Source organism: Falco punctatus (genome assembly GCF_963210335.1).
Source record: "Falco punctatus genome assembly, chromosome: 6".
In the NCBI taxonomy this organism is placed as follows: domain Eukaryota; kingdom Metazoa; phylum Chordata; class Aves; order Falconiformes; family Falconidae; genus Falco; species Falco punctatus.
In genome coordinates, this window is record NC_137585.1 from 5,735,087 (window position 1) to 5,762,284 (window position 27,198).

The 27,198-nt window shown below is 45.1% G+C and overlaps 1 protein-coding gene across 10 annotated transcripts in view; it reads right to left on the minus strand.

The window, feature by feature from the left end:
* The window catches only part of GAP43 (growth associated protein 43), a 104,353-nt gene that overhangs the window by 14,609 nt on the left and 62,546 nt on the right, over positions 1-27,198 (minus strand). For all 10 annotated transcript variants that reach the window (XM_080393685.1, XM_080393682.1, XM_080393688.1 and 7 more), the window contains one exon: positions 8,606-9,227. In XM_080393685.1, the coding sequence (XP_080249811.1) occupies positions 8,606-9,227 (622 nt within the window). The remainder of the gene's footprint in view (positions 1-8,605; positions 9,228-27,198) is intronic.

Sequence of the window (27,198 nt, forward strand, 5' to 3'; positions counted from 1 at the left end):
TTAAGAACAGCAAAGGGGATTTTAAAAGTACTTTCCACCATACCAACTGTAAATTACTTTTACTTTATTTCATCTTCCATCTCTTCAAATGGCTACCCAGTAAGGTCTTTGAAACATTTTTCACAGCTGCTGAGATGGTTCTGCCAAAGTCAGCAGCACTGGGGAATGCTCCTGCAGCCTGGTCACAGCTCTCGCTCCTGCTTTCCCATTCCTTTCCCTGTATGTGCAATGCATTGCCAGCTATGGTTCTGCAGCACTGCACCACTTTAGCATTGGGATTTGGATGCTCTTCCAAATGTCAGAGAGATTTTCTTCTTCATTAAGCCCTGTAGGTTACAGGTAATGTCCGATTATCATTACTAGCATTACCAATTACTGTGTTTTGCTGAAGGAAGATGGAGCGGTTGAATAGTGTCTTCCACCTTCTGCTTTCTTTCATAATGAAAAGAGGAGTCATTTGCTATTGCCTCAAGGTACAGCTGGCAAGTGTGTGGTCCTTTGAACAGTGGATAATTGGGACCTTATGACCTCTATCTAAGACTTATTTACATGAAGCCTTGAGTCTCACTTTTCCTGTCATTAGGAGAAGAGCGTTTTCCTTTACATCTCCGAGCCCTGCCCAGGTTACCACAGTTCTTTTCCTGACTACTCTGTAGCCCTGCAAAGGGCAGGTGTCCAACGTGGAGTCCTGGCTGCCAGGACCTCAGCTGAGATTTTCTGGTCTGTTCTAGTGTCCCATGCTGACCGTGATGTAGCTAAGGACACGGAAAGGAAAAAAAACAACCAAAAAAAACCAAACCAACAACATTTCCACAGACCACATGCACATTTGGTGATGATAAAGCCAAGGTTCTTTATATGGTACAAGCCATTAGAGCTAAAGGATATGCAAAGGGAACCTTTAGCATGGAATACAGAACTAGGAAGAAAGTCATAGTTCTAGCAATCTGCAAAGCCAGACCAGACTCCCCTTCAGAGAACAGCTAAGCAGACAATAGCAGCACTCTCCATCCTTCAGTTTCCCCCCATATATTCTCCTTAACCGTCTCCTCTATTTTCTGCCTGAAAGACATTCACCACCAACAGAGAAGAAAGCTAGGCAATGAGGAAACCCTCCTTTAATTCAAGCTTGCAGCATGAAAGCAGTCTTGAGAAATATATTGTGGCTAGAGACCTGTTCAAACTGAGCTTGCATGAGTTGGTCTTTCACAGGTCTTTGGGAGATCCAGAACTAGAGGTAGAACCTATCTGACAGAGCTGATGCCAGTGGCTTGACTTGTAAGCCTCCTGTCACTGCCAACATTTTCTTTGGTTCTCTTGGCCACTGCCCAGTCTCACTGGCCATCATATGGCTGAATAAAGTATTTGTGCTGTGCCTTTTCAAAAAGGAGAACTCCCAAGTCCACAACAGACCTGGATGTCATTGCAGTCATCAGTGCTCATTGGGTAGCTGTCTTCAAAATGCCAAGACGTTGGTGTGCGTAAGGACTGGGATGAGGAGCAGAACAGAAGAAATATTGCCTTTCTAAAAATATGTGTAAAGAAGTACAGCCTTTTCTGGACTAATGAGTACAGTGTTTGTCACCTCATCTCATAAAGGACATTTACAGATTTAAAGGGAGTGCAGAGAAAAGCAACAAAGATGCTAAAAAGCATGGGAATCTTTCATATAAAAAGCAACTAAAAGCATTGCTTATGTTTTCTTCCAGAAAAAGATGAACAGCAAGGGCTATGGTACTATGCCCTCTGTGCATACTATATGATGCTATATACGATAATCAATAACATAAAGCAGGGCTATTAGAAGCTTTTGCTCTTTCTGTGATATAACACAAGTACAGAAAGATATTTAAGGTAATGGTGGCCAATTTATTGCTGAACTTTCCAGCCATTGGAAAAGCTGGCTGGAGTTGGGGAAGCTGTTGACACTTAGCCAAGCAGATACTGTGCATTTATATATACATATTTATATGCCATATAAAGCCACAGTTATAACTAGTATCAAAAGAGATAATGCATCATGCTCTAGCTTTTAAACCAAATCTTAGGCAGCAGAGGACAGGGATGAGTCCTAGTAGCAGAGAGGCAGTTTACCCCAGATCTGCCTATAGCACTATTTGGTGCTAGCCACTGCAAGTACAATAAATGGGTGTTAGGTCTGACCTGGCTTGGCTGTTTCTATGTTCTTCTACCAGTTATTTGCACGGACCCTTGGGAGTACAACTTCACCTTGCCAGAGTCCATGGAGTTGCCATAGAGATTGGGAGTGATGCACTCCACTGATAATCCAGTATTAATGCACCTATTATACAGCTCTCGAGGAATGTCTAACTAATTTGATTGTGCTGACCTGGTGAACTCTTCCAATCTCTTTCCTCTGCACATGGCAGTCATCTGCACCACAGAGTCAGTACTGCTGCCTTTAAAGTACTGCTCCTTGGAGCTGTAAATCCCAGCTGATATTCTGGAAGCTTACATCTATCTGAAAAGTTCAGCCTACTTGACCCTAGTGTAAAGAGATGACACTGGTGGTGGTGCAGAGCACTGCTGTCAGCTACAGCAAACAGCTGCCAAATAAATTTGATTGTCCATCTGTCTATTCTGTCCACTGGTCTGCTATTTGAGCCCTTCTCAGCAGAAAATTTGGTTATCATTTATGGCAGAAAGCCTTCCTCCCAGGTGGGGATTTTGGAGCATTTTCTGAAGATGATCTGAGTGCAGCTGTAGTGGGTCACTGTGGAAAACACTATAATGAGGAGACAGTGATTTTGAGCAAAATCTCTGAGTTTAACCATCAGCCTTGGCCGTAGACAGCCGTGTGTTAGAGCGAGCAACCACTGTACAACACAAGCCCATACTGTGACATTGGCATGCACTTACTTAACCACCACCACCTCTATGTACTACTTGTAAGAGCTCCTTCCTATGGAGATGTGTAAGAGTGTAACACTCCCAGGGAACCTTGGTACACCATCTAGAAAATTTGGTCTTGCACAGGTTCAAGACTAATAGCTTTATTTGGCTGGAAGAATACTATAACGATGGGAAGAAGAGTGAGACTGGCAAGCCTCCCCATGAACGGGAACTCTCTGCTGCATGCCATGATCAACAAGTAGGGGCTCAGCCAATACTGCAACAGCTGTGGTTCCCAGCATCAGAAGGGATGAAAGATTGCTGTCGATTGCTGTCACCTTTCCTATAATTTCCATCCTTCACAAAATAAATTTGTTAACCAGCCTTAAACTGTACATGCATCTCTTACTCAGGTCCCAAAAGAGCAGGTACCTCCTGGGTGCAAAATAGTGGTTAACCCTGCTCTCCTCAAGAGGCTTTTTCCAGAGTCAGCCCACACTTACCATCACTAAATATGTTTCATGCCACCTAAGAATTCATTAAAAGAAGTCAGGTCCTGCTTCACCACTAGCCCATTAGCACAGTTCCCACCTACACAGGTCAAGCTGCGCCTCATTAGGAAATGGCAGACCTGAGGCACACATAGGACCAGAGACAGGATTTCACTGCAACAGAGGAAGAAATCCTGCACCTGTAGCAGGCAGTGTGTATGTTTCCTGTTCTCTGGCAAATTGTCACATGCTATTTTCCTCACCCTGCCCCTCACATGACTATTTGCGTCAGTGCAAAGCAGGCTGTGAAACACATATGCAATGCTTATACCCATGTAGGCACAATGAAAAGATCAAAAATTTCAGAGCAACCGAGGACTAGGCACATACTTTGACACCTTTCAGCACGTTGGAGGTAACCTAAATTGCATTTATATTCTTACTTTGATGCTGGAGTAGTACTACAGACAAGAAAACGCTGGCACGCTTCTTAGGGTTGTTCCCTCTGGGGCAATCATAGGAGACTACCGTATTTGCATTGCTTTCCTCAGCTGCCAGGTGTAGCAGCAGAGATAAGCTCCCATGAAACAGGAATGACAGTGAGGGTGTTCTGCCTCATGCCAGCTACCCATAGGCCAAGACTAAAACTCCAGTTACACAACTGCAATCCTCTCGCGTAGCGCGGGCGGTTGCCTTCTAGCTGGTACGTGACAATAGACAGTCTCCCATTCCAAATCTTTGTATAGCTAGTGCTCCCCAGGTGCAGCAAGTATTGTCCTTCCATCAATATGCTGATTAAACTGGAAACAAAGAACTGATTCAATTCTAAACCATGAAAAAGGATCCATAGGGACCTGCCTCCTCTGAGGAAGTGAAGAGAAGATGGTGCCTCCCCATGCTCCTTGCTAGCAGGATACAGGACCCTGAGGGAACTGCTGGCCCGCTTACATGCAAAGCAATTGTCATCTGGCTGATTTTTCATTTCAGCTGTGAAACTGCTCCATTGTAAAGCTATTTCACCAAGTGGGAGAAAGCATTCTTCATTTCCCAACAAAAGAAGATCCATTTGTTTCCTTGGGCACAATTTACTCTCTCACAGTTCTGGGCTTTGTTGTATTCTTACCTGTCAATCTGAGAGTGCTTTTGATGTGAGACCTAGCCAAATTTGGAGGTGAGACTCGAAAACCTGAGAAAGTACAAAGACAATCGAATGCCATGTGACATTCACCTCCTCTCCTCCCCGTATAGCACACAGCATGCCATCTTCTACAGCCTACTGTGCTGGACACCAATCTCACTTCAAAGCCGCGTTAACGTAGACTCTTCCCAGTAAGTTTGATGGCGAGTCTCCAGATTTAAGCCAGTGCAACCTCGATCAGAGTAAGTCTCATCTCCTCATGCATATGTAATGTATAAATTCCCTCCTACTACTTTTGGATGTTTTCCTGTTGAGTACGTTGGCATCTAAGGGAGCCTCTCCAAGTATAACATCAATACCAAAGAGGCAAAAGTTGAATCATAACAAGAAATCCTGTAAACATAAGTCTTGGCAAGGATGCTCAGGTAAAAACTTCCTTGGCATTCAGGTCACCCACCAAAAGACATGAAGAGAACTAAGAGATTGTCCTCCTTACATCAGTCTCTCGCTGCCACTGAACAAAGCCCACTGACTCATTTCTTGCCTTACACAGGTTGGAAACCACTACTTTTTCCATTTAATTTTTGATGCATTGAGGATTGCTTAGAAACTGTCGTACTGTACAACTGGGAATGCCTGGGGTTCCAGATCAACTAATACTGGACACAGGACAGTTGTTTGAAGCCATTTCCTAAGCCATTACCAACGGACAGGTAGAGTACATAGAACTGAATAACAAGGAGAGCTGAGGGCTCTCAGGGAATTAGCAACTGGTGTGAAGAATCACCCAGCCTCTCCCCCACTCCAGAAACACGAAATATTAAGCATTAAAAATTATGTACTTCTCTTTATCTGGTTATTCCTTTCCCCGTCTTCCTGCCTTTTTTGTCCTGCCCTAGATGAAGGCAAAAATCTCTTCTAAATATAAATGAAATGCCCTTTGCCTTTCGCTTGTGTTTGCACCAGAGACGATACCCACAGATAACACGATACAGCCATTGTAGTAAAATTCAAGGCAGATGAACATCACCGCACAAAAGTAGCACAGTCGGCACGCCTCCCGGTAGTAGCAGGCAAGCATGCCATGGCAACCAGCCAACCGATGACACTGGCTAAGAGCCAATTTGATTTATTTTTGGCAGCCTGACACCGCATACTACTGTGCCAGCCTTCGATCGCAGAAATGATAAGAGATGACCTTTGAAAGCCAAGGGGACTGATGAAGCTGAAAGAGAATCTGTCCCCAGGCTGAAGGAGTCCTGGAGTGGCAAATGTTTGGTAGCCCTCCCTCTTTTGTGAATGACCATCTTAGCCATGCCAGCAAGCACCAGTGAGTGCTGCGTTTGCTGGGGGATGACTGGGAGAAAGTTATGAGATGCGGCAAATGTCTTTAAGCCTATGAAAAGAGTAAGTACCATGAGAGTAACAGAGAGGTTTAAAGAGATGAGAAGGAGTAACAGGATGAAGATAGGAAAAAGAAAACATAGGCTTTCTGTCAGGATATACCTCCTGTCTGTGGGAACTTTTATACTGTGATGATGCTTTTTTTTGTGGAATATTCTTTAAGGAGAAAGCAGCTTCTTACTATTCTGGACGTTATGCTATACAGCCTATTGCAGAACGCAACCCAGCATCCTCAGAGAGGTGGACAAGAAGGGCTATTTAATCTTTTTTGCATTTCTTTCTTGGATGGCTCTGGGGGCACTTGCCCAGCTGTTCACATTTGTGACTGGAAGGCTGATATCATACTGGAATAGGAATTTAGAAAAAGAAGATCTATACTCATTAACATTTTAAAGAGACTATCAGCTTGACCGTGGCCACACACCTTCCATGTTTGCTTTCTGCAAACATTGGTAAGCTTGAATACTACTGCATGCATATTGAAAAAGTATAAATAGATGCACATACTCAACATGAACACTCAAACAATCACTGAAAACTCATTTTTAAACATATATTTGATTGTAGATTTTCCAGCTTACTCTGTTTGCTAGGTATTTACGTAAGTATCATGTGCAAATGCATATTAAACCATGCATTTAAATATCCACTTCAAATGATGTGGCCATGAAAGGCTGACCTCTTCAAATGATGTTAAAGCCAACAAGAGCATGGGGAAGATATCAGCAAATAATTTAGAATATGGCATAGAAATAAACCATTCTTTGATGACTAGTAACTCAAAACAGTTAAAGTTAAGGAAATGAAATGGTCTGCTACTCTTAATTTCCTACCTCTACCCATTAAAGCAGATTAATCTGAATAAAAATAGAATGTTAATTCAAAGTGAAACCACTGTTCCTGTTTAGAAATAAGACATCGCAAGTCTTAATTAGCACTCATCCTGTGTACAGAGGACCCCAAAAGACTGATTTGCTCTGTCCTATTTTTGCCGTTGTTGTTTATACCTTTGCACAAGTGTAAAAAAAATGCAAGTACGGCATGCAACATACCAAATTAGATCTCACAAATCACAAGACATTTATTTTGCCACTCAACTCATCGCACAAGGAACAAAGGGCTGCAGACCTGGACAACAAAAATCCAACTTGGACAATGCAATTTCAAGGCTTATCTCTAGAAATTTTAAAATGAACAGAGGTAAAACCTGCAACCCTTTGTTATTGTGTACATTCAGTTTAAAGTCACACTCTTGAAGGTCACCCCCTTTGTCCACACCTTAAATCATAACTGTTCTGCATGAGCTCCTCTCCCAGTACTTATCCGTCCTTTTGGATATCTGTCCTTTCCTATTTGTCCAGGAACAGAGTCGCCTGAGGCCCCGAGTTACCTATGAAGCCCAGAAGTCTAATTAGAGAGTGAGAATTGTAATTTTGGCAAGAGTAGTGGACCAAACAAAATGATGGAGAAACATCGGTAAGCACAAGACTGGATACTGAAGCTCTATAACATTTACATCAGGCTGTTTGTGAATATCAAGGTGATATGCCACATTTTTGCCCCAGCAAGCTAATGCCCTGTACAACAATGTCTCATGAATGTGGAGGCCAGTTATGCTTGGCACTGCTTCTTGACTGAGTTTCATGCGGTACCTACCCCTGATGTTACCTTTTTTTTGGTTTATGTTCTTTGCTAACATCAGGAAGGTAAAGAACAAGAACAAAAGTATCCTCCGGTCTTTAATGCACTTTCTACCCAGTTCGGTATCACAATTCAAAACCAGCTCTTCTTTATGGTTTGTAAACACTATGCCTCTGTCAGAAACGCTCACTTTTGCCTCTCAAAACTTTTCACCCCTCCCTAGAGGAACTAGTTAAGTACTTGGTCAAGAGCAAAGAATTAAAAACACCTCCTAGAGTGACTGCATTCAGTCCTCCCTGCTGTCCTCACTCGCTGAGCTGTCAGGACCTTTAATCTTCCCTTTCCCCTACCTGATCCTCTTACCATGTGCATCTAACCCAGCTGACACATCTAAAATCTTCATGCAAGCATGGCTGTCATGGGCTACTGCAAGTACAGAGGACAAAATATGGGTGTGGATGAAACTATAAGCAATGCTGTTGACAAGATGCTCCTGACTAGGATGTGGTTGTACCAGAAGCCCCATCCATTCACAAGCAGATGGAAAAAGGACCCTTTTGGCTCCTTCTTCCCCATCCCAGCAGCAAGGCTAAAGAGCCTCCTGCACTATGAGAGCACTTTTGTCTTGTGAGATATTCAGCTCAAGCTGACAATGAGCTGATACCAGCTTGAGCTGTTTTGTTGACCCACTAGAGCTGCCTGTGTTAGTGTGACTGGGAAGGTTCATCCCCCTTTTGAGCATATGCAGACCTTGGGGAGCTCTCCCAGGTTCTTGCAAGCCTTCCAGCTTGTCCCATCACCATAGAAAAAACGGCTAGATGGCATCTCCACCTAGAGGAACAGGAGCCCTGAGAGGAGGTACAGTATTCCCAAAAGCTGCCAGGGAAGCAGGGAAGAGGGTGTTAACCAAGAACATGCAACTCACCCACCCCTAAAACCCAGCAAAGGGATTCTCTTGTTAACTCTTAGCCTAACCCCCCCACCAGCTCTTGCCAGCCAACCTCAGATGCATCCCCAAGAGACCAAGGGAGGCATCCGTTTCTGGAGAGGCCCATTCCCTAGTGAGGCGTTCACTTACCTGTCTTCTCTTCGGTTTGGCTGCTCTCCACTGTCTCCATTTGGGGTTGCGCTGTTGCCTTGGCAGTAGCATCCTCTGCGGCAGGGGTGGTGGTGGCAGTGGTGTCAGCAGCAGGCACGTCGGCTTGTTTAGGCTCCTCTTTGTCTTGGGCTTCGTCAGCCTTCAAGGACGGCGAGTTATCAGTGGAAGCTTTAGTGGCACTTTCCGTTTCGGCGGCAGCAGCAGGCTTTTCCTCCAAGGAGGCAGCAGGAGTGGCAGCCTGTGGCGCTGGCTGCTCTGAGCCCGTGTCGGTGGCTCCATCCCCTTTTTTCTCCTCCGCTGGAGCGCTGCTGTCTTTGCTGCCCTCCTCCAGCTGGGCACTGTCAGCGGTGGCCGCTTCTGTGGCAGTGGGAGCCTCGCTCTCTTTGTTCTCGGCTGCTCCGCCAGCAGGGCCTTCCTCCTTCTTGTCGGCGGCATCAGTCTCAGATGCCGGGGCATCTCCTTTCTTCTCCCCCTTGAGCTTTTTCCTTGTTATGTGTCCACGGAAGCTGGCCTGGATTTTGGTGGCTGCCTTATGAGCTTTATCTTCTGGTTTGATGCCATCTTGCTCAATCTTTTGGTCCCCGTCCTCATTTTTTTCAACCTTTGAAGAAGAACAAGGGAGGAGGGCAGAGGAAAAAAACAGGGAGAGAAGTTAAGATTTCTCCAGGTGCAGCCCAGGCTCTGTTTTATTGGGAATGTCCCACCTTCCCCTCCTGCTAACCAGTGACAAGCTTCTAAAGCAGCTTTTCCATTTGGTATGGGTTTGAAGCCAGGTGGTTCTAATTTCATCCTAGGGCTGGACAGACATGGGGCATTTGTAAAAGGAATTTAAAGTACCTCATCATCTCCATCAGCAATGCTGAGAGTACCTTGGCTGTGTGGAAAGGTTTTCACCAGCTGGGTTGTCTCTATTCCCATGATTTATTTTCCCATCCATTTAGAAATATACCGATTTTTTTCCCCCTACTCATTTTCAAAACACTCTCCCGAGGGGGATTTTCACAGTCCTTCCAAATCCACCTTTGCCTTCAAGTCTTTGTTTCTTTCTAATGACACCTTGTTTCACAGGTGTGTGACTCTAATGACACCGTGTGTTTTGTCCTTTATAGCTTTTTGGCTCAGGATTGCCAACAGAGAATAGTATTGCTGCCCGCCCCGCCGCAGACGCATGCTGTCAGACATGCACAGATATTCACAGCGTATACTTCTCACAAATGCCCTGCCTGCAAGCACTCCAAGCACTTTGCCTCTGCTCCCCACTCATGGTTTCAATGAAGGAATAAAGGCAGACAGATATCAGTCTTTCCAATTTCAGCAGATTATTATTATTTCTCTGACTATTGTGGGGAAATCAGCCTTGCAATACAGAACAGGCATTCCCCATGTTTTTTAGACTTAAGTCATGCATTAGAGTATTAAATGGGATGAAAACATGAATTTTTCATGCTGGTCTGCTACAGACAGATAATGCTCAGCTTGTAAACCCCCACTGAATCTACAGGACACACTATGATTCACCCCAATAATTTAGCAGCTCCTGGGCAAGTAACAGCTCAGCTGCATATTGATGAAAGGACACTGTTCTAATAATATTCCCATTGGGAAGCATTCGAAAGAGCTACTCGGAAGCAGAGCCACTGGCCTCTTTGCTGTCTGCACCTGATTTTCAATACTGGCTCAGGTCACAAAAGAAAGAAAATTAGCTGGCTGAGAAAGATAGCAAGCGTTTATTCCTGGGTGGGAAGAGGATACTTAGGCCATCGCAACTGAGAGATGCCATCTGGGGAAAGGGCCAGGACCAGAAGAGCAGAGAGAGGGGACAGCCTATAAACACATCCGAAAAGAGTGCAGCAGGAATAAGGGAGAAGAGGCCACTGCCGCGAGCGCTTGTGGCACTGGAAACACCACATCTGTGAAAAGCGGGGGAGAGGACTGGCCACACGGGCAGCGATCGCTGGAAAACAGACTAGGAGTGGTCATTTCCACAGTGTGAGACAGGGTCAGGCATACACGCGACTGAAGCAGTGCCAGTGAACCGAATGCTTGGCCACTGGCATGCCAGATGGTACCCACTAACTCCCCACCTGGGTGTGAGCATCGATTCCCCCACCCTAGGACTGGTGCCCACCTGGGATCATTCCCCAGGTAAACTGGGGTGAGCTTGAGTGGGTATGATGGCCAATTAACAAGCAGCCCCAAATCATCAAGGAAAAGAGCCACTCCACACAGCTGAGCAGAGGTGAGGGTGGGTCAGGGAGTGAGGCTAGGTGCCAGGATGCTGATGTAGGGGGTGAGTGGAAAAGCCTGTGAACTAATATGCAACTGGTATTAATACACAGAATTCAGAACAAGGAGTTTTTGTGCTCCTGATGGTGCTCAGGGACAAAATGGTTGTTATACCTATCACAGGGGCACAGCTGAGCAGTTGCATCTTCACTTTCCCAAGTACATTAAGTGAATCAGTACAGAAAGTGGACTTTCATGTTCATCTCAGTTTGTCAGAGAGCAGGTGATGGTTATATGTAAAGACAATGCAGACATAAGCACGCTGTAACTATTAGTGTATGTCTTTTGCTTGCATGGCTAACTGCACGGTGTGATCCAGCAGCTGGGGTAAGCTTTTCAGCCTATTTCAGCACAAGGAGATGGAAACAAACTGGAAGTCCCTTTAAACTAGCATGTCCCAGAACAGCTGTGATCCAGCCAGGGTAGTGCAGAGCTCTGCGCAGGCTCATCCATCCTGCTCCTTTTGCAGTAAGTCCTGTGTGGCTCTGGCAACACGTAACTACTAATACCTGGACCAGCTGGCGTAAGGAGAGCTGGAGTATGCCTGTGTTACACTGTAGCCACAGCAACGTGAAGATACACTAGGTACTCCTTTATAGCACTTTGTAACACAGATGCCTGAGCTTTGATTCGGTTTGTTCAATTTTGAATAGCAGCAGCATTGGAAGACTAGAAAGACAATTTAGACATTACTACAAGACCTTAAAATTCTAGTCCTATATGCCCGATTCCTGCAAAACCATTAGTGAATGTGCCAGAATTGTTAGTCCCTGGACAAAGATGAAAACCGTTGACTGAAGTGAGATCTTTCTTGCCACCGGCCTTGCTGCTCTCACATCCCACGTACCTCCTGCACCAACCAGGACAGCTGTCATGACGCCTCTGACTCCGGAGGAGTTACCCTGTTACCCGGCCTATGCAGCCCAGCGAAGGCTTATCTCCTTCCCACTGCTAGCGGGAGGCCAGGGCACAGCGAGCTGCAGGGTTGGCTCTCCTGCTATTCTGACAGATGAACTCACAGAGTGACTGCCAGCCAGCCTTTTACCTGGCAGGGAATGTGAGAGCACTTTTTCTCTCCAGGGAGGTCAGACTGAAACCTCTCACCCACACCTACCACATTAGAGAGCTAAAAGGCTCCTTTGCTATTCCGGTGACATCATTGTCCTCTTATCCCAGTTGGGATGACATCAGTTTGAGTCCTTGCCAGATCACAAGGTTTACAACTGCAAAATGTATTTCCAACAGGGTGCTTTCAGCATAATTTCAGATACAGAAGATAAGAAACATGAGGCTGGGGCAGAGGTGGAGTTTAAGAACGTGGATGGAAGAAATGTACTAATAGTTTGTCTGTGCCAACTGTGGCCCTCAGGAATCTCATTTCTATTCAGTCCTTCCCCACTGAAGCATTCCAGGCATTTAAAATGACTTACTTTCAGACTACTGGCCTGAAGCTACTTCTGGGGTAGGACACGGTGTCCATATAGTATGTGAGTCATGTTGTATAACAATGGGTTGGGTGAGAAACAGATTGTTCAAAGGGAAACTTCTGTTCACACACACACACACAAAAAAAAAAAAAAAAAAAAAAAAAAGACAAGGGCTTTTCATCTGTGGATTACACACACAGCAGATAAACCTTAATTAAGGAAGCTGCTCAAAAATAACCTGTATACAGTGAAGCTCCTGGAAAGCAATTTGTCTTCCCTGGAAAGCTAAAAGGGTGAGTCAGCCCTGCCAGGATGCATTCAAAAGCATCTCAGTGGAAAACAAGAAATCTGTCTGTCTAATCTATCTGCCATGCGTGTATGACATCTTGGTTGTAGTATTGTAGCTGGAATAAAGTGACTATTAATACTAGTGTTTGTACAGAATCTAGAGCTTCAAGCCAGGAATCGGGCCTGGTAAAGATAGGTTTCATATATTGGTATTCCACCACACACCCCCTTCATTTACATAGTTATGTGAAACAAACTCATTCTAGTACTTAATATTGACATATTCATGATACTGTAAGTGTGCATGTGATGCATTGTCATTTTATAGAGAGCAAACGTCCTCTGTTTCAAGTGTGAAACAAATCACAGATCCTTCAATGGCAGAAGGGCTTGAAATCAATGAGGCTGGTGGATACACAGCTGTATGGTTGTATGAAAGGACATACATAGTCAGACATGTCCATTTTTTTATTTGGACCATCCCCACATACCCACTGAAGCCAGTGTGCAAAGCTTTGCCTTTTTGAAACATACTGTTAGGCCTTTATGTCTCTATCTACACAGCCTGCAACATCTTTCCAATCCTAGAGGGATGATCCTCTCACCATCTCCATCTGCTTGTCTGCCACACCTCCAGGTTTCTAGGACACCCCTTCCCAGGCAGACTGTTCCTGTAAGTGAGACTTTGCTTGCTATCACATAGCTGAGAGAGTAGGAGATAAGAAATTAATGTTTGAGGCACAGGTAGGGCAGAGGTTAGTTCTTAGGTACCAGGAACATGGAAATTGCATGGAGCCATGACCCCAGAAAGGTTTCTAATCTCTAGCCTCCTTTCCATCTTCCATCTCCAAACCCACAGCATACAGAAGGGCAGAGAGTGAAGGAAGTGTTACTATAAACTCCAGGCCCTTCTAAAAGTTCGACACGCTGGTACATCAGGAAAGGAGAAATGGAGAAACTAGATGTTTTCCAGATGTTCCATGTGTTTGTAGCCACACGTGGGCAAAGAGCAAGGAAGGACAGGACTGAGTCTTTGGTCCTTGTTTGCTGTTTTTTCACTCATGTCTTGTGATATACCTCATTGCCAGACCTTGGGAAAATAATCACATAGTTTTGTATTTGGGATGCTGGGATGGAGAGATCAAGAACGAACTTACAGTTCCACTAAAAGGTCTTTCAATATTGTACGGTCTCCTCTGCCCCTGTCTATAGCTCTCCCTTCCCTGGTGTTTCTCTGCCCACCAAGACACCGCATGTGTCAGCCTTCCTAATGTTCATCCCAGAATCACCCAGTCATCACTCTGGTATCCTGCTCCTTTCTGTCCTTAGATAAGAGCTCCTTTTTAATGGAATATCAAATCCCAGAGCTCTTTGATTAGCATTGCTTTCTTCTGGCATTCTGAAACCTGTGTGCCATGAGTCCAGATTTAGGACTTACACAGCTTTCACCAGAGAAGCCATCAATGCTGACCAGATTGTGAATACCGTAGGACCACTGACAGTTACCAATAACCTGCTTCACAACCCAAGGGAGATATGATACCTGATTATTAAGAAATAAAAACAACACGTATTCTCCATGCAAAGATACAGGGACCCCAAGTCATTCCTTTCTCATACTGCTAAGGTATGTGTGTAAATCGTTCCTCCAGTTAGCTGGGTGAGGTAGCGCGGAATCGGCTAATAGCCTGCAGTGCTTGTGGGGTGAAGGTGCATCTCGGCCCATGCTCTAATCTTCACTAGAGCACGAAGTATGTTCCTACTGATGTTATTCAAGGTCACTTGGGCCCAGACACACAGAAATTTAGGCACCCGACTCGCACTGATTTCACCGGACTGAGTCACGTCAATGCTTTTGGGGGCCCGGCTCTACATGACCTGATTTATCTCAGAGACAGCATTTAAGGAGAAGAATGCATTAAAAAAAAAAAAAAAAAAAAGCAAAAAGCAGATGTCTCCCCAGAAGGACTGAAGCATGGACACATGAGAGAGAGAAAAGGCTTTCATGCCTTGTGAAGTGAGGAAGCAATTTAGCACAGAGAACAGCTTTTTTTTAACCCAGTTAAATGGTGTGAAGACACCTGGCTAGAGGATGGCACTTCTCAGTGCAGCCTGTCTGCAAGGCGAGGAAACGGAGTTCCTTTTTTTTCCCCCCAGGATGACTATGGTGGTAGTGGGTAAAACACCCTCAAGAAAGAAAAGGTTAATTCATGTCTCTGATGACTTATGCAGGATGGTTCCCCAGGGCACAGCTAGCAAGGTTTCAGCCCTCCAGTTTCAAGTCCTCTAAGAATGGAGTTTCCATCCTTTCCTCAAGATCCTTTCACATGTAGGAAACTTCCCCTCTATTTTACGGTTTCTGGAATGGAATAAGCTAATGATGGTCAGGCAGATGGGTGGATGTTACTCACTGGTGACTGAGAAGAGAGGTAGAAAATACTCCAAGTGAGACCCATTTAGGTATTTTCAGTGTGCCTTCTCAATAAATCCATTACACATTTCTCACCCGTTTTGTAACTCTTCCTCATGTTTGTCACCCTGCTTCTGTTAAGCTGGTGGTCAAACATGGTGTCATCTACCACCTTGAAACTCCTATAGCTCCAGTGGTTAAACACAGAAAGGCACTCAGTACTGCCTATGCTGCCTTTGCAGACTGGCTGAAAGAGCGAGCCTTGCCCCTGAAGATGATGCAAAGTGGATGATGTCCAGGACTCATGCTTTCTAGAGCAGAGTGGCACGTGGATGTCACTGGGGAAAAACACTTGCCTTGGGTCTGATCTGGGCTCTGTGGAACACAGGACGTGTTCACTTGTCACAGCACTATCAAAACTAGCCAGCTGTGACAAGGCTTTTACCATCCCATACCATGTTAACTTCAGTAAGTAGTTCCCACACCCTGCCCCAGCACAGCCTCCGATCCCCCAGGAAATTTCAACAGTTCATCTACTGGCCATGCCATTTCTTCATGCCAGTCCACCCTGCTTCTTGCCTTTGCTGCATCTTTCTCCTTGTCTCTCCTACATCCAGGATGCACTCTCTCTCCTCCCTCTGCTTCTTCCAGGTCTCTCTTCCTTAGCTGCTCCTCTTCCTCACCCCTCAGAGCTATTTAACTACTTAGCAGGAACCAGCCACAGCTGCACCTTATCCACGTCAGCCAACCCACCGCCCCTGAAGCCAGCCCACAGCTGTATGTTATCAATGATAATTAACTGCCTTCATTCCTCTACATTCACTTATCTTTCAATTCAAAGCACCCAAAGTCCCAGAGACAGGACTGGGTTGTGGCATGCCAAGGTGATGCTTTTGTAGTTAATGTCAAGGGCACGTGTATATCCTGGGGTATGACCTAAGTGTGTGAGGACACGAGGTCTGTTTGGACTGTGTTGAAGTCCTTGGATGTTGGGCACGATCAACATCTATGCTTTTTCTTCAGGTTGGACCCTGGCACATACTATGCTGTCAGTTGTGCCTAGCCTTCTTTTTGGAAGGAAATACTTGTGTCGCTCCAGAAGGAGCCAGCCAGCAGGCATTCAGATCAAGGGACCAAAGCCTGGAAATGAAGCAGGAAGGTATCCAAGCTGACAGTGTAAATCCACTCCCAAAATAGACCATGTTGATGAAATTCAGCAAAAGGACATGGTGAAAAATTTTCTTTGAACTATGCTTTGATTAGAAAAGTCCATTCAAAGAATATGTGATTTCTGCTGTAGACAAGCTTGGAGGTCATTGAACTGAAAAGAAATTTTACCTATGTGGTTTGAGCGGTCCTGTTCAGGGCAGTTTGGGCAAGAATGGTTGCTGCTATGTGAATTATTTTAAAGTAACATCTTCAGACTCTGAATCGTATGGTCTGCTGACCATCAGTGGGTAACGAAACCCTGAATCACTGATTACTCTCCCTCCCTACCTTCTCTCTCTTGCTGTCTTTCTTATTGCTTGCTTAGTTTGGGACTCCACAAAAAAATTCAGGGAATTGCTATTAACCTCCCCGGTGACTGAGAGTGCCTGCCCCCATGAGGGCTGGACACATTTGCTTCTGCTCTAGCTGCAGCCAAGGGCCAGAGGCTAATTTACGGCTCAGAGTTGCTTCCCTGAGATTTGGTGCAGGCAGCTGCTGGGCCTCCTCCAAGTCCAGGCTTATCAAGGTCCCTAGAAACATTTCCACAAGAAGCAGTATCTTGTGTCCTGCAGCTCCTACCCTATTCCCTCCATGGAAACACGGGGCTGCATCCAGCTCTGGGAATGGAAAGCTTGTCCCCAGACTGAGTAAACTGCAGGCAGGGATACTACAAGCCCTTCCACTGCTTGTCTCTGAGGTTACCTTGGCCTTCCCTGAATGCATCTAGAAGTTGTGAGAAGTTTTATGCTGGGACCATCAGTCCATGGGCAATTAGACTAGCTCAGCATCCGCTTGTGTTCCTTGTTGGTTTGCCCATGGTTTTTGCAGCCAGCAGAATAACAATGAAAGGCTCAAGTTCCAAGTCCATCCAGTCTCTGAATCTTCTTTTTAACCTGCCTGATAACCTTGAATCTGCTCTGGTACCTCCTTCTGGTAGTGACGGCCAACGCCGTGGAATATCTCAATCTTGTGATGAGAGAGTGCTAAGCATCAAGTAGCTCCCTCCCTGCTTGATGGCAAGCTCAGGGCTGTACTTGTTCTATTATTATTATTATTTTAGTTTATGTCACTGGAAATGGGGGCAATCTGAGAAAGCATTTGCAAGTTCATTGAAGTTAAACAAACATTCCCAGCAATCAGGGAAAGCAAGGCACAGACTAATTCCCAGTGGTTTGGGAAGCTTCTTAGAGGGTGGGCTCTGCTATTGCAGCAGCAATCTCCCCTCCCCCCCACCCCCCACCCCCCCCACCCCCCCCCCAGTGCATCCCCAGGCTTTGCCCATGCAGGGGTGGGCAGGGAAGGGGAGGTGTGGGGCTGAAACCCAAGGTGGGTAGAAGGGGCACTACAAGGAGCTGGTGTGGTACGGTGGAAGGCTAGGGGAGGGAGAAGACAGAGCTCGAGGCAGAGAAGGAAAGGAATGAGAGTAGAGGGAAGAACAAAGGAACTAAATGAAGAGGAGAAAAGGAAAGAAAAAGAGAGGTAAAACCTGTCCAAAGCCAAGGCACTGAATGGAAGACAGGCAAATAAGTAAGAGGCACAATGACAGTGATGCGATACAGAGGAGGGGAGAGTGCAAGGGAGAGAGAATCACTGATCCACATCCAAAGGGTGCGACAGTGGGAAATACCAAGAAAAAACAGGCAGCTAAATAGCTGAGCAGGGTCTCCTGGAGCAGATATGCATGACTGACTATGCTACAGCTGAAAGAGGTGTGGGCAATACTCTCTCTGGCCCGTGCCGCCTTGCTGCACAACCCTGGCTGTCATTTCCACGAGCACTGGGCTAGCAGTGGCCCCGAGGACCCTGTGTCAGCCTCTGGACAGTGCTCAGCTGGGGAGCTGCCCCTGTCAGTAAGCGGGCTGGCTGGGATGTGGGTGAGTCAATGTGTGATAGCTCTGGGCTGAGCCTTACCCGCTCCCCCACTCCTCACAGCGGAGGAGGGAAGTGAGATGGAGCAGCTTCTCCAAGGCACCAAGGAGATATGAGAGAGGAAATCCACGTGGGGAATGCAAGTTGTTCAGTCCTTTGCTTGTAGCTTTGTGTCACCCTACTTGTAAAACGTAAAGGGCGATGCTTACTCTTGCCCCTGAAACCTGACGTTTGGCTGTGGTGCTGCAGGGGAGGCAAGGTGCTCTCATGAATATCCTGTTCAATTATCACAGACCATCCCATCAGCATCCCATCATCAGTCAACTAAGGTTTCAATGAGGAAAATATTTTGACTCTGCTCCCGCCTCCTCTGTCTTCTCACAGGGCTCTACAGTGAACTTCTGCTCCACAGAGCAGCTGGACAGTGGTATTTCTACAGGATCTTTCACCCCCCACTGCTTTACACCTAGACCTGCACAAAGAAGAAAAAGTCTCTCTCATCCTGAACTGCAGCTACTGCTGGGGTGAAACCCTATAGCTGCTACTTGTGCCCACAGCCACATACAGCAGTTGAACTTCAGGGGGGACCAGGGGTGTGTATCCCACCTGAAATGACAGGGTGACCTGAAGAAGATAGCAACAAGGATTCTTGATCAGGATCTGGCAAGGACAGTAAAGTCAGCACTGCCTTTCTCACTGTTCATTTTCCTCCTGGAAATGAACTTTTGTCTTTTGTTTTTCTAATCTGAAAGAGAGCCTAACCCACAGCACCACCTTTAGCCAACAGCTTCCCCATGCCCCAAGGAGCAGAGCACAATCTTTCCAATCACCAGAGCTGCCCCCAGCAAAACCAAAGTAACCAGAGTTGCAGGTCTATGTAATTTGATAAACTGGCTCTAAAGCAGCTCCACCTAAGATATCCTCTTTCATAACCTATTCAGCTTTTGTTCCAGGTAGACCAATCCCACATCCCCACTGCAGAGCTGAACTGTGTGTGTACCAGGACTTTCTACCCCCAAAGAGAAGGAATCCATAGCAAAGGCTTCTACCTATTGGTATAGACTCCATCTCCTCACTGGGGCAACTGGCTTTTTCTCAGCTTCTGGTTCTGATGGGTTCAATGGGTCTCGGTGGCATGGCCTCTCCTTACCAGCCAGGACTAGCTCTGCTGCTTGCTCCATGCGACTGCCTGACCCCGCTAACACCAGCTCCACTAGGACAGGGTGTCAGCCTTGCTGCTGGAAGGAGAGAATGATGGTGGTGCATGCTGGCTCTGATCGTCGTAGAAGCTCAGTTTATTGATTTGTGTTGGGGATCTTCATGCCCACCTGGGCTTGACTGACCCAGAGATTGCCCTCATGTATCCACATCTTCCTCTGGCTTGCCCTGGACATTTTCTCCACCCGCCTTTACTTCAGTGCTACCATTGGTGCTGATGTTTGCTCCACAGATTTTCTGCAAGGTGGCTGATAGGGCTCTCACAACATCGTATGTATGAATTCACAACAAGCAATGGGTAAGACATGGACTCCTCTCACGGATCTGAATTCTTCACAACAGCAGCATCTCTTGGATGCTGGAGACCTTATAGAAAACCTTCTGTGAAATCACTCTTGGCCTACATTTTTTTCCCTGGTTCCTCTTACATGGTTGAAGTACAAGCACAGAAAGAAGGAGAGAGATCTTGTATTTCCTCCCCACTTAGTTACTAGTTCGGGTGAGAACGGGAAGAGTTAAATCTACTCTTAAGATATCAGATATAGAAGACAGGTCACAGGTCCTACTATAAACTCTTAGATACTGCTGACTTACAGCAAAGCGTGAGAAGACCTAGACCACCTCTCTCTATTCCTCCTATCCCAAACTTTGTACAGCTTATTAACAAACAGTTGTACTGAGATCTTACTGGAAGGCCAATGCCAAATGCAATGTTGGATGGTGAAAGTGGAGTGTAATTTCATTGATTTTAGTAACATTTTCACTTAGGAATAGTTTTTACAAGACCCCTGCGGTCTGCTGCTCTGAACGACTTGTGAGAGGAGACATTGTTTCATTTCAGAAGGACTCTGAACTTAATTGAATTAGTGTTTATAGCGTTGCAAGAGCTTCAGATGCACAGCAAGGTAAAGCATTGTGCAATATTTAAGCTGCATTCTTCTCTGTTCCCTCCTGCCAGTGTAGGATGAGAACACCCTCAAAGGAGGCATAAGTGTCTGTCAGAACCTGAAAAGCTCTCCAGAGGGGACCTGTATGACACAGCTTTTTTTCACCTGAGAACCTGGGCGTGACTGCCTGGGACCACGTCCAGCTTGTGTAACTTCAGTGCTTTCCAGGGTCCGTAAAACTGATGAATCAGGCCTGATGATCGCAGCTGTCACTCCTGAGCGGCACAGTGCCAAAGGCATTATGTTGTGCCATACCCCTCTCCCATCCTTCAGGTAGGGTTGTCACCAGAGCACAGACATGGCTTTGATTGGAAAGATCCTTTGGGGCCACAGGCAGCTGAACACCAGACTCAGTAGCCTCAGGGCTTAATCACTTATTCTAGAGACTGGCACCAAGCTATGGGAAATGCACACGTGGCTTCGAGCCATTTTGTTTCCTACTTTGCTCCTCTGCTGTGTACAGCCCTATTGAAAAAGCAGGGAGGGGGAAGGCAAGCCTGCAGTGTATGCTGCGATAGACCCTTTGTGGACACTGTTAAGTCAGCGCTAAAAAGACCTCCAGCCAAAAGGAACACGTTGAATAGAATGTGCTAGGGGGAAAAAAAGCCACAAGTGTTTGGATTCACCACTTACAAGGGCTAGTATGTCACAGCCACATTTAAATAGTCACCCAGAGCTTCTCCTAAGCTTCCTGCTGCAGGAGAGCTGTTCTTTCTCACTACTTTTTTCACTCCCTGGGCTTACCATCTTTAAGTTATTATTAAAAAGGACTTCAATAACCTTTAAACATCTTGGTCCTAAAGTCTTCTGGCTTTTTTCCATTCCTCAGTCAGGAGGCATAGCAGCAGCCTCAAAGCACTGCACATTGCAATGTGCTTTCCCCAGGCACACAGTTTAGATCACTGTATCTGGTGCATCTGTAGCACAGCCATCCTGTGATCTACAGCCATCCTGTATATCCAGGCACCCCTGGAGCCCTCCCTGTAGAAGGCTTTACTCAGCAGCCCCCCAGCAGAGATGTCGAGGGAAAAGGCACTCCTGGCAAGGATGAGGGGATGGCTGGGCAGGCAGGGTGCACCAAGCTCCTTCCACTTCTTCCTGCTCTTCTGCAGATGTGATACTGAAGGAGTGTTTTCATCCTTAGAAGCACTTGTGAGTTTCTGGAATAGGAATCTCTATTATATAATAGAAATTCATAGAATAAATAGAAAATCATAGGATCACATGCAAAGCCAGACAGAAAGCACTGGGAAGTGTGCACAGACGATCTAACACCAGAAGATGTGCAGTGTTTCCTCTTCTGTTAGTAAGGGTCACCTCACACTACACAGCTTTGTCACACACTGAAAAGTAAATAATTAGAAATCTCCATGGTCCTCTAGGATGCTCCTGTACACTGCAGCAGGGATGATTTTCTTCTGCTTTAAACCCCCCAACACACACACACAGGAGCAGTGTTTTTTACCAGTCTTTGGACATTCCCTCCAAAGATGATTCTCTGGGTTTCTCTGTCAGTTTATTTCTTTGTTGAACTAAAGAGTTCCTCTCAGAGTTTTGACCAGCCCCCTGCATCTTGTCCATGCTGAGAATAGTTTGTTTCTGCTTTCTTGGTAACGCTTCTTAATACCTCAATAGCTCTCACCTGTCACATCATCCTTCTTTGCCAGATCACTTTTCCTTCGCAGTCTTAAGCCCTAATCAGAGATCTTTCTTTGGTTACTGAATTTACATTTTTCTACTGAGAAATGATTAAAATGTCTCCCCAGCTTTAATGAATAATGAAACACTATACGCACAAAAATAATAATTAGCAATACAGCTAAAAATAACAATGTGTGGATCAGACTCCCAAAGGCAGCAGGAAAAGCTGCAGCCATGAACATGGAGGGTGCTGAAAATAGCTATGCATTTAAGGAAAAAAAAAAAAAAAAAAAAAAAAGAAAGAAAGAAAAAAAGAGAAGAAAAAAAAAGGAAAAAACCTTAGGGGAACTTGTGAATGGCCGAGTGTCGTATAGATAGATAGCAGTCCACACAGATTGTTAAACACAGTCCTGAGTCTGACTGCTGTAATTCCTGTCAGCCTCCCCCAAATGCTGTTCAGCACATTTAGTTTTCTGAGGATGTCAAGAAGTTGGGTAGCTGGAGCAGGCTAGGACAAGATGGAGCAGAAGGATGTCAAACACTTTTCAGAAGTTCTCCAAGCATTTCCATCCAGGCTGCTATTGTCCTAATGGTGAGCTTCCAGATGAAAGAAGAGGTGCCCACTGTGAGAAGAGGCAAATGCATGAGGATTTATGATGATGACAAGCATTATTATTTCTACATCCTCGGGATATATCTCCCTTGTGGTGCTGAGAAAGGAAGCAATGAAACAAGCAACAGGAGTCAAGACAAAGGGAGTGTGCTAAACACAAGAAAGGGCACAGTCAGCATATTGGTTTGCAGAGGAAAAATAATCCAGATAATATAGGAACCAGCTTGCTTTGTCCTAGCACCTTCTAATATAGAGAGCCATTTCTTGGTAGAAAGACATAATTCATGATTCTTCAGGAAGTCACAGGACAAGGCTGGTTTTTGCCAGTACAATTTATTGACCCATTAACAATAAAAATACTAAGCCCTTCATAAGATACATTATTGGAGTTAAGCAAATTGTAGGTCTGCTCAAATGAAGCAAAGATTATGATATGCAAATGTCTACATTATGTGGCCAGGTTATGTCATTAGTTGTACTCTGCTTTTCAGATAAACTGGTCCCTCAGCCATGAAAATAGACAAATCATGGAAATTCCACCATAGTGAATGATTACCTATCTAAGATTTTAGCCCAGGAATGTGGCTTTTTTTTTTTTTTTTTTTTTTTTTTTGGGTAACTCTTTCTTCTTCCTCCTTCCCAGTCAGAGAGAGGAAATCATATTATATAACAAAATGGATGTCACTCACACACACACACATATATATATAAACATCGTGGAGTGAGTAATTTGCAAGAAATCCACCAACTGAAGTCAGTTTGCATAACCACTTCACTAAATCCTGCTGAAATGAAATCAGAAATCAATCCTAGATACAGAATATTTTCAAACAGATTAAATTCAACAAGAGTAATTTGATCCCTTTCAGAAAGAACGAAGTACGAATGCACAAACACTGCCTGTACTCTTTCGAACCAGTCACTAACTCAGGGCTTTGGGATAAGCCTTAGTAGCATCTGAGAGTACTCAGTGCAGAATTGGAGCACCTATTTGGGGCTTTCAGGTAACTAACATTTTGATCTCAGTGCAAAGCAGAGGAAAAAAAGTTTCCACCTATATGTTGCTCTGGTTGCAGAGGCAATTATTTTGAAGCCTGAAGAAAATACAATGCATCCCTCAAGATGCCTGCTTTCCAGATTGTACTCCCACAGCACTTTACAAACATTCATGAATTATTAACATTTTAGTATACAATCCTATGCTTTAGCTCTTGTGGGTCAACATAAGCTTGATTGAAAGAAGATGTAAAGGACCAGGTTTTAAGGAACGAATGGTGGGTTCTTGACAAATGCCTACTTGCCTTAATCCAATTGAAACCACTGCAAATTAGGCAACAAGGCTCTCTGAAAACCCTGCTAGGCTCCTGCCTGTATAAATCTTATTTGTTAGAACAGTTCTGTAAATTGCCTGCTACCACCTTGCCACTGTTTGGCACTAGGCTTGTAAATACTTGCTGAAAGATTGCAAAGTAAAACAAAGGAGCTTAAAGACGACTTAAAGCATTAGTAGGAAATCTGGATATTTGAAGCTTAGAAAATTCACAGGTACAAAGGGATTACACCTATTTTTTGCAGTTGGAAGTTGGAAAGTTAAAATGCAAGAAGCAGAGGCTTGGCAAAGGAGAACAGAAGATCTCAGCATTAGGGCAGCTGACAGATGGCTGTCCAACGACACTGCCCTACCTTTGCTGCTGAATTCCTCTGTTAGTGGAGCCCATACTTTTCACAGGGTGGTTCCTAGTGGCGTGTTCTGCACCTCTGAGTAGCTGGCTTCAAACACCTTGAATCTGATTTGGAGCAGTGCTGAGCACTCAGAGCTGCAGCTGACAGTAATGGGAAATGTTTTCAGCTATGTGCAATTGAAAATAAAAACTACTAATAAAAGTCAGGTCCTCCGTTTCTCAAATTCAGCACATAAAATGAGGAAGCCCTACTGACCAAAACTCTCTTTTTGCACCTCAGTTGTCCGTCTGCAAAAAATGAAGTAAAAATACTCAGCTGTCTCACATGGGTGTTGGACAGATTTACTAAGTAACATTAGGGATGTGCTCAGAATCAAAAGACAACCCAGGAGAAAATTAGTATTTCTGGTTTCAGAGCAGAGTTTGAATAGTATTTATTGAGCAAAGCTGTGGGGTCACACGCTGTCTTATTACGAGAAAACAAAATATTGAATAACTGCTCATTAAGTGAGCACTGTCCATTCTGTGACCTGAATGCAGCAGGAATCCCTGGAAAGAAAAACGTGTTCCTGTTATTAGAAGTGTACTGAAATACATTCACAAGAGGAGATCATGCTGAGGTTGTGCAGGCAATTGCATTTCCAATATTGGCTTATTTTTTAATACTTGACTTAGCAGCCATAATAACTTTCTTTTAACATAGTTTCTCTGTGGTCTTTTTCACACATATACTAGGTTATGTTGCAGCTGAAAACTAAATCTGTTTCTGCTCCTAGTAACGTAGGATAATTCAACTGTTAACCAGATTTCACTTTCTAAAATGCAATTAACTAAACCATGGGAGTCCAAATCTCTTGGCCTCATGAGCATCTTAAAAACACCCAAACCTTCCACGGCCCTACTCAGTACCTTAGGTAAGGTGAGGGATTTTTCAACAAGTAGCTCCCAGGTGGAAAACAGCAGTGGCTCTCCAGGGTCCCAGCACCCAGTGTGGGATGGGATGAGACTGGGTTCCCAGCTGAGTCCTAGAGCTCGTAGGGATCTGTTGGCCTCAGCAGCCACTAAGAGCTTCCTCCCACATGGAGATGCTGATAAAAAATCAGTCCTAAAATCAGTAGTGTACTCTCAGTAACATGATGTATCTCCATTGTGGGAGTCATAATTCAATCGCTCAGTATCTGCCTGTGACTTAAAAGCCAAAAGTTGGCCATCCTTGAATTAGGTGAGGAAGGATTAGCAGTGGAAAACGAAACATTTTTCTTAGCAAAAAATAAATTAATAGAAAGCAAGTCTTATCTGGCAATTTAATGAGTGCACAATTACTGCATCAGGGAAAAGCCCCCTAAAGATTTAATCATTTAATATGTACAAAAAGCTACTGAACAGAGAATTACTTTGTTCAAAGGATCAGTTATACCCTAGCCTAGTTTTTAGCAACTCAATAGCTCGCCTGCAACATCAGAGCTGGAATAGCAGGGGTGCTGCAGGGCAAAAGCACAGGGTGTTGATAAAAGTGGAGCAAAGGAATGACAGAAATCCCGTTCAGCAGTTTCCTGCGCTCTGTATAACTGAGCGCTATTTCACTGCCACTGGCAGCGAACTGACTTCCTGTTTACACCACAGTACTTGAAACTTGTGTTTTTTAAAAACTGCGCGCCCATCTCCAATTCTGATTAGCTTCTCCAGGCATTTCTGCGCTGCTCGGAGTTTTCACAAACAAATTTCCAAACAGCAGAATCACTCTGTATGGTACCCCTCAGAGGTAATCGGCATACTCTCATCTGCTGCGCCTGACAGCAGGAGAAGCTTAGAGGCAAGTACCCAGGAATGAAGTTGAAAAATTACAGGTTGGGGATATCAGCATCGATGGTACCATACCGTGTGAAGCTAAGAGGCAACGAATCAGATGTGAAAGATGGAACTGAATGGGGCTGGATATAAGGAGGCAGAGCAACAAGGAACACATTTTGCTCTCTGCAAGGACAGGTCAGAACCACAGAAGAGAAAGAGAAGAAAGCAAGCCCTACCAGTGGGCTCTCTTACTGCATTTTACGAGATGGGAAGCCTGACTTTAGCTTGATGAGGCCCCTTCAGCTCTGGAGTGGGTGCTTACAAGACGCAGCATTATCTGCTGTGGTCTGTGTTTCTCCCATGGGGAGAAGCCGCCAGTGGAGCCACATGATTGTAAATGCTTCCAACAAAATTATCTCCTGACTAGTCCAGTGCATTTTCTGTGTCCCCCTAAATTTCTGTGCTGTAGCGGTATACACTTGTTTTGTGACAAAACCAGACGCAGGAGTTGCCCCAGGGGTAGGCTGAAACCCCACCTGATTTGGGAGCAATAGGGACTACCAAATCTGCACCATCTCACAAATGCTAACACGAGATCTGCACTTCCACGACCTTCTGGGCAAACGTGCATCAGGTTTGACCCAGAGGGACAACCACAAATTCAATTTGCAAAGGGAACTCTTTCCTCCCTGCACTGACAGCCTCCCACTTCCACTCCTAACTAGCAGAGGGACAGTATCCTTCCTCCAGACCTGCCAACAGGACCTTCTTTTCTGGCCACCTACACTGCCTCCATGAAGTATCTCTCTGGATCAGTCTGCCTTGACCATCAACTGTGTATCAGTCCTGACAGCCAGAGGTTTAACTCCAGAGAAGCAGGAGGAGGGTTTCTTAAGCTGCCATGGAAGGCAGGCTCAGCAGAAGGTCCTCAAAATAGGAGACAGGGTATCCTCATAAGGCATAGGCTTCAAGCCATAACCAGCGATTAGATGTGGCAGGTTTACAGTGTCATGCCATGCTGGCACATCTTAGGACAACAGACATAAGCGCAGCTCTTCTTCCATGCTTACAGAGTGCTAATGAGTTGCTGTTTTTCCAGGACTTCCGAATTTCTGTACTAGTATTTCTGTATTTCCATTTCAGTCTCTGCTAAGAAAAACTCTCCCTTGAGAATGTTAGGCTGCTTTGTGC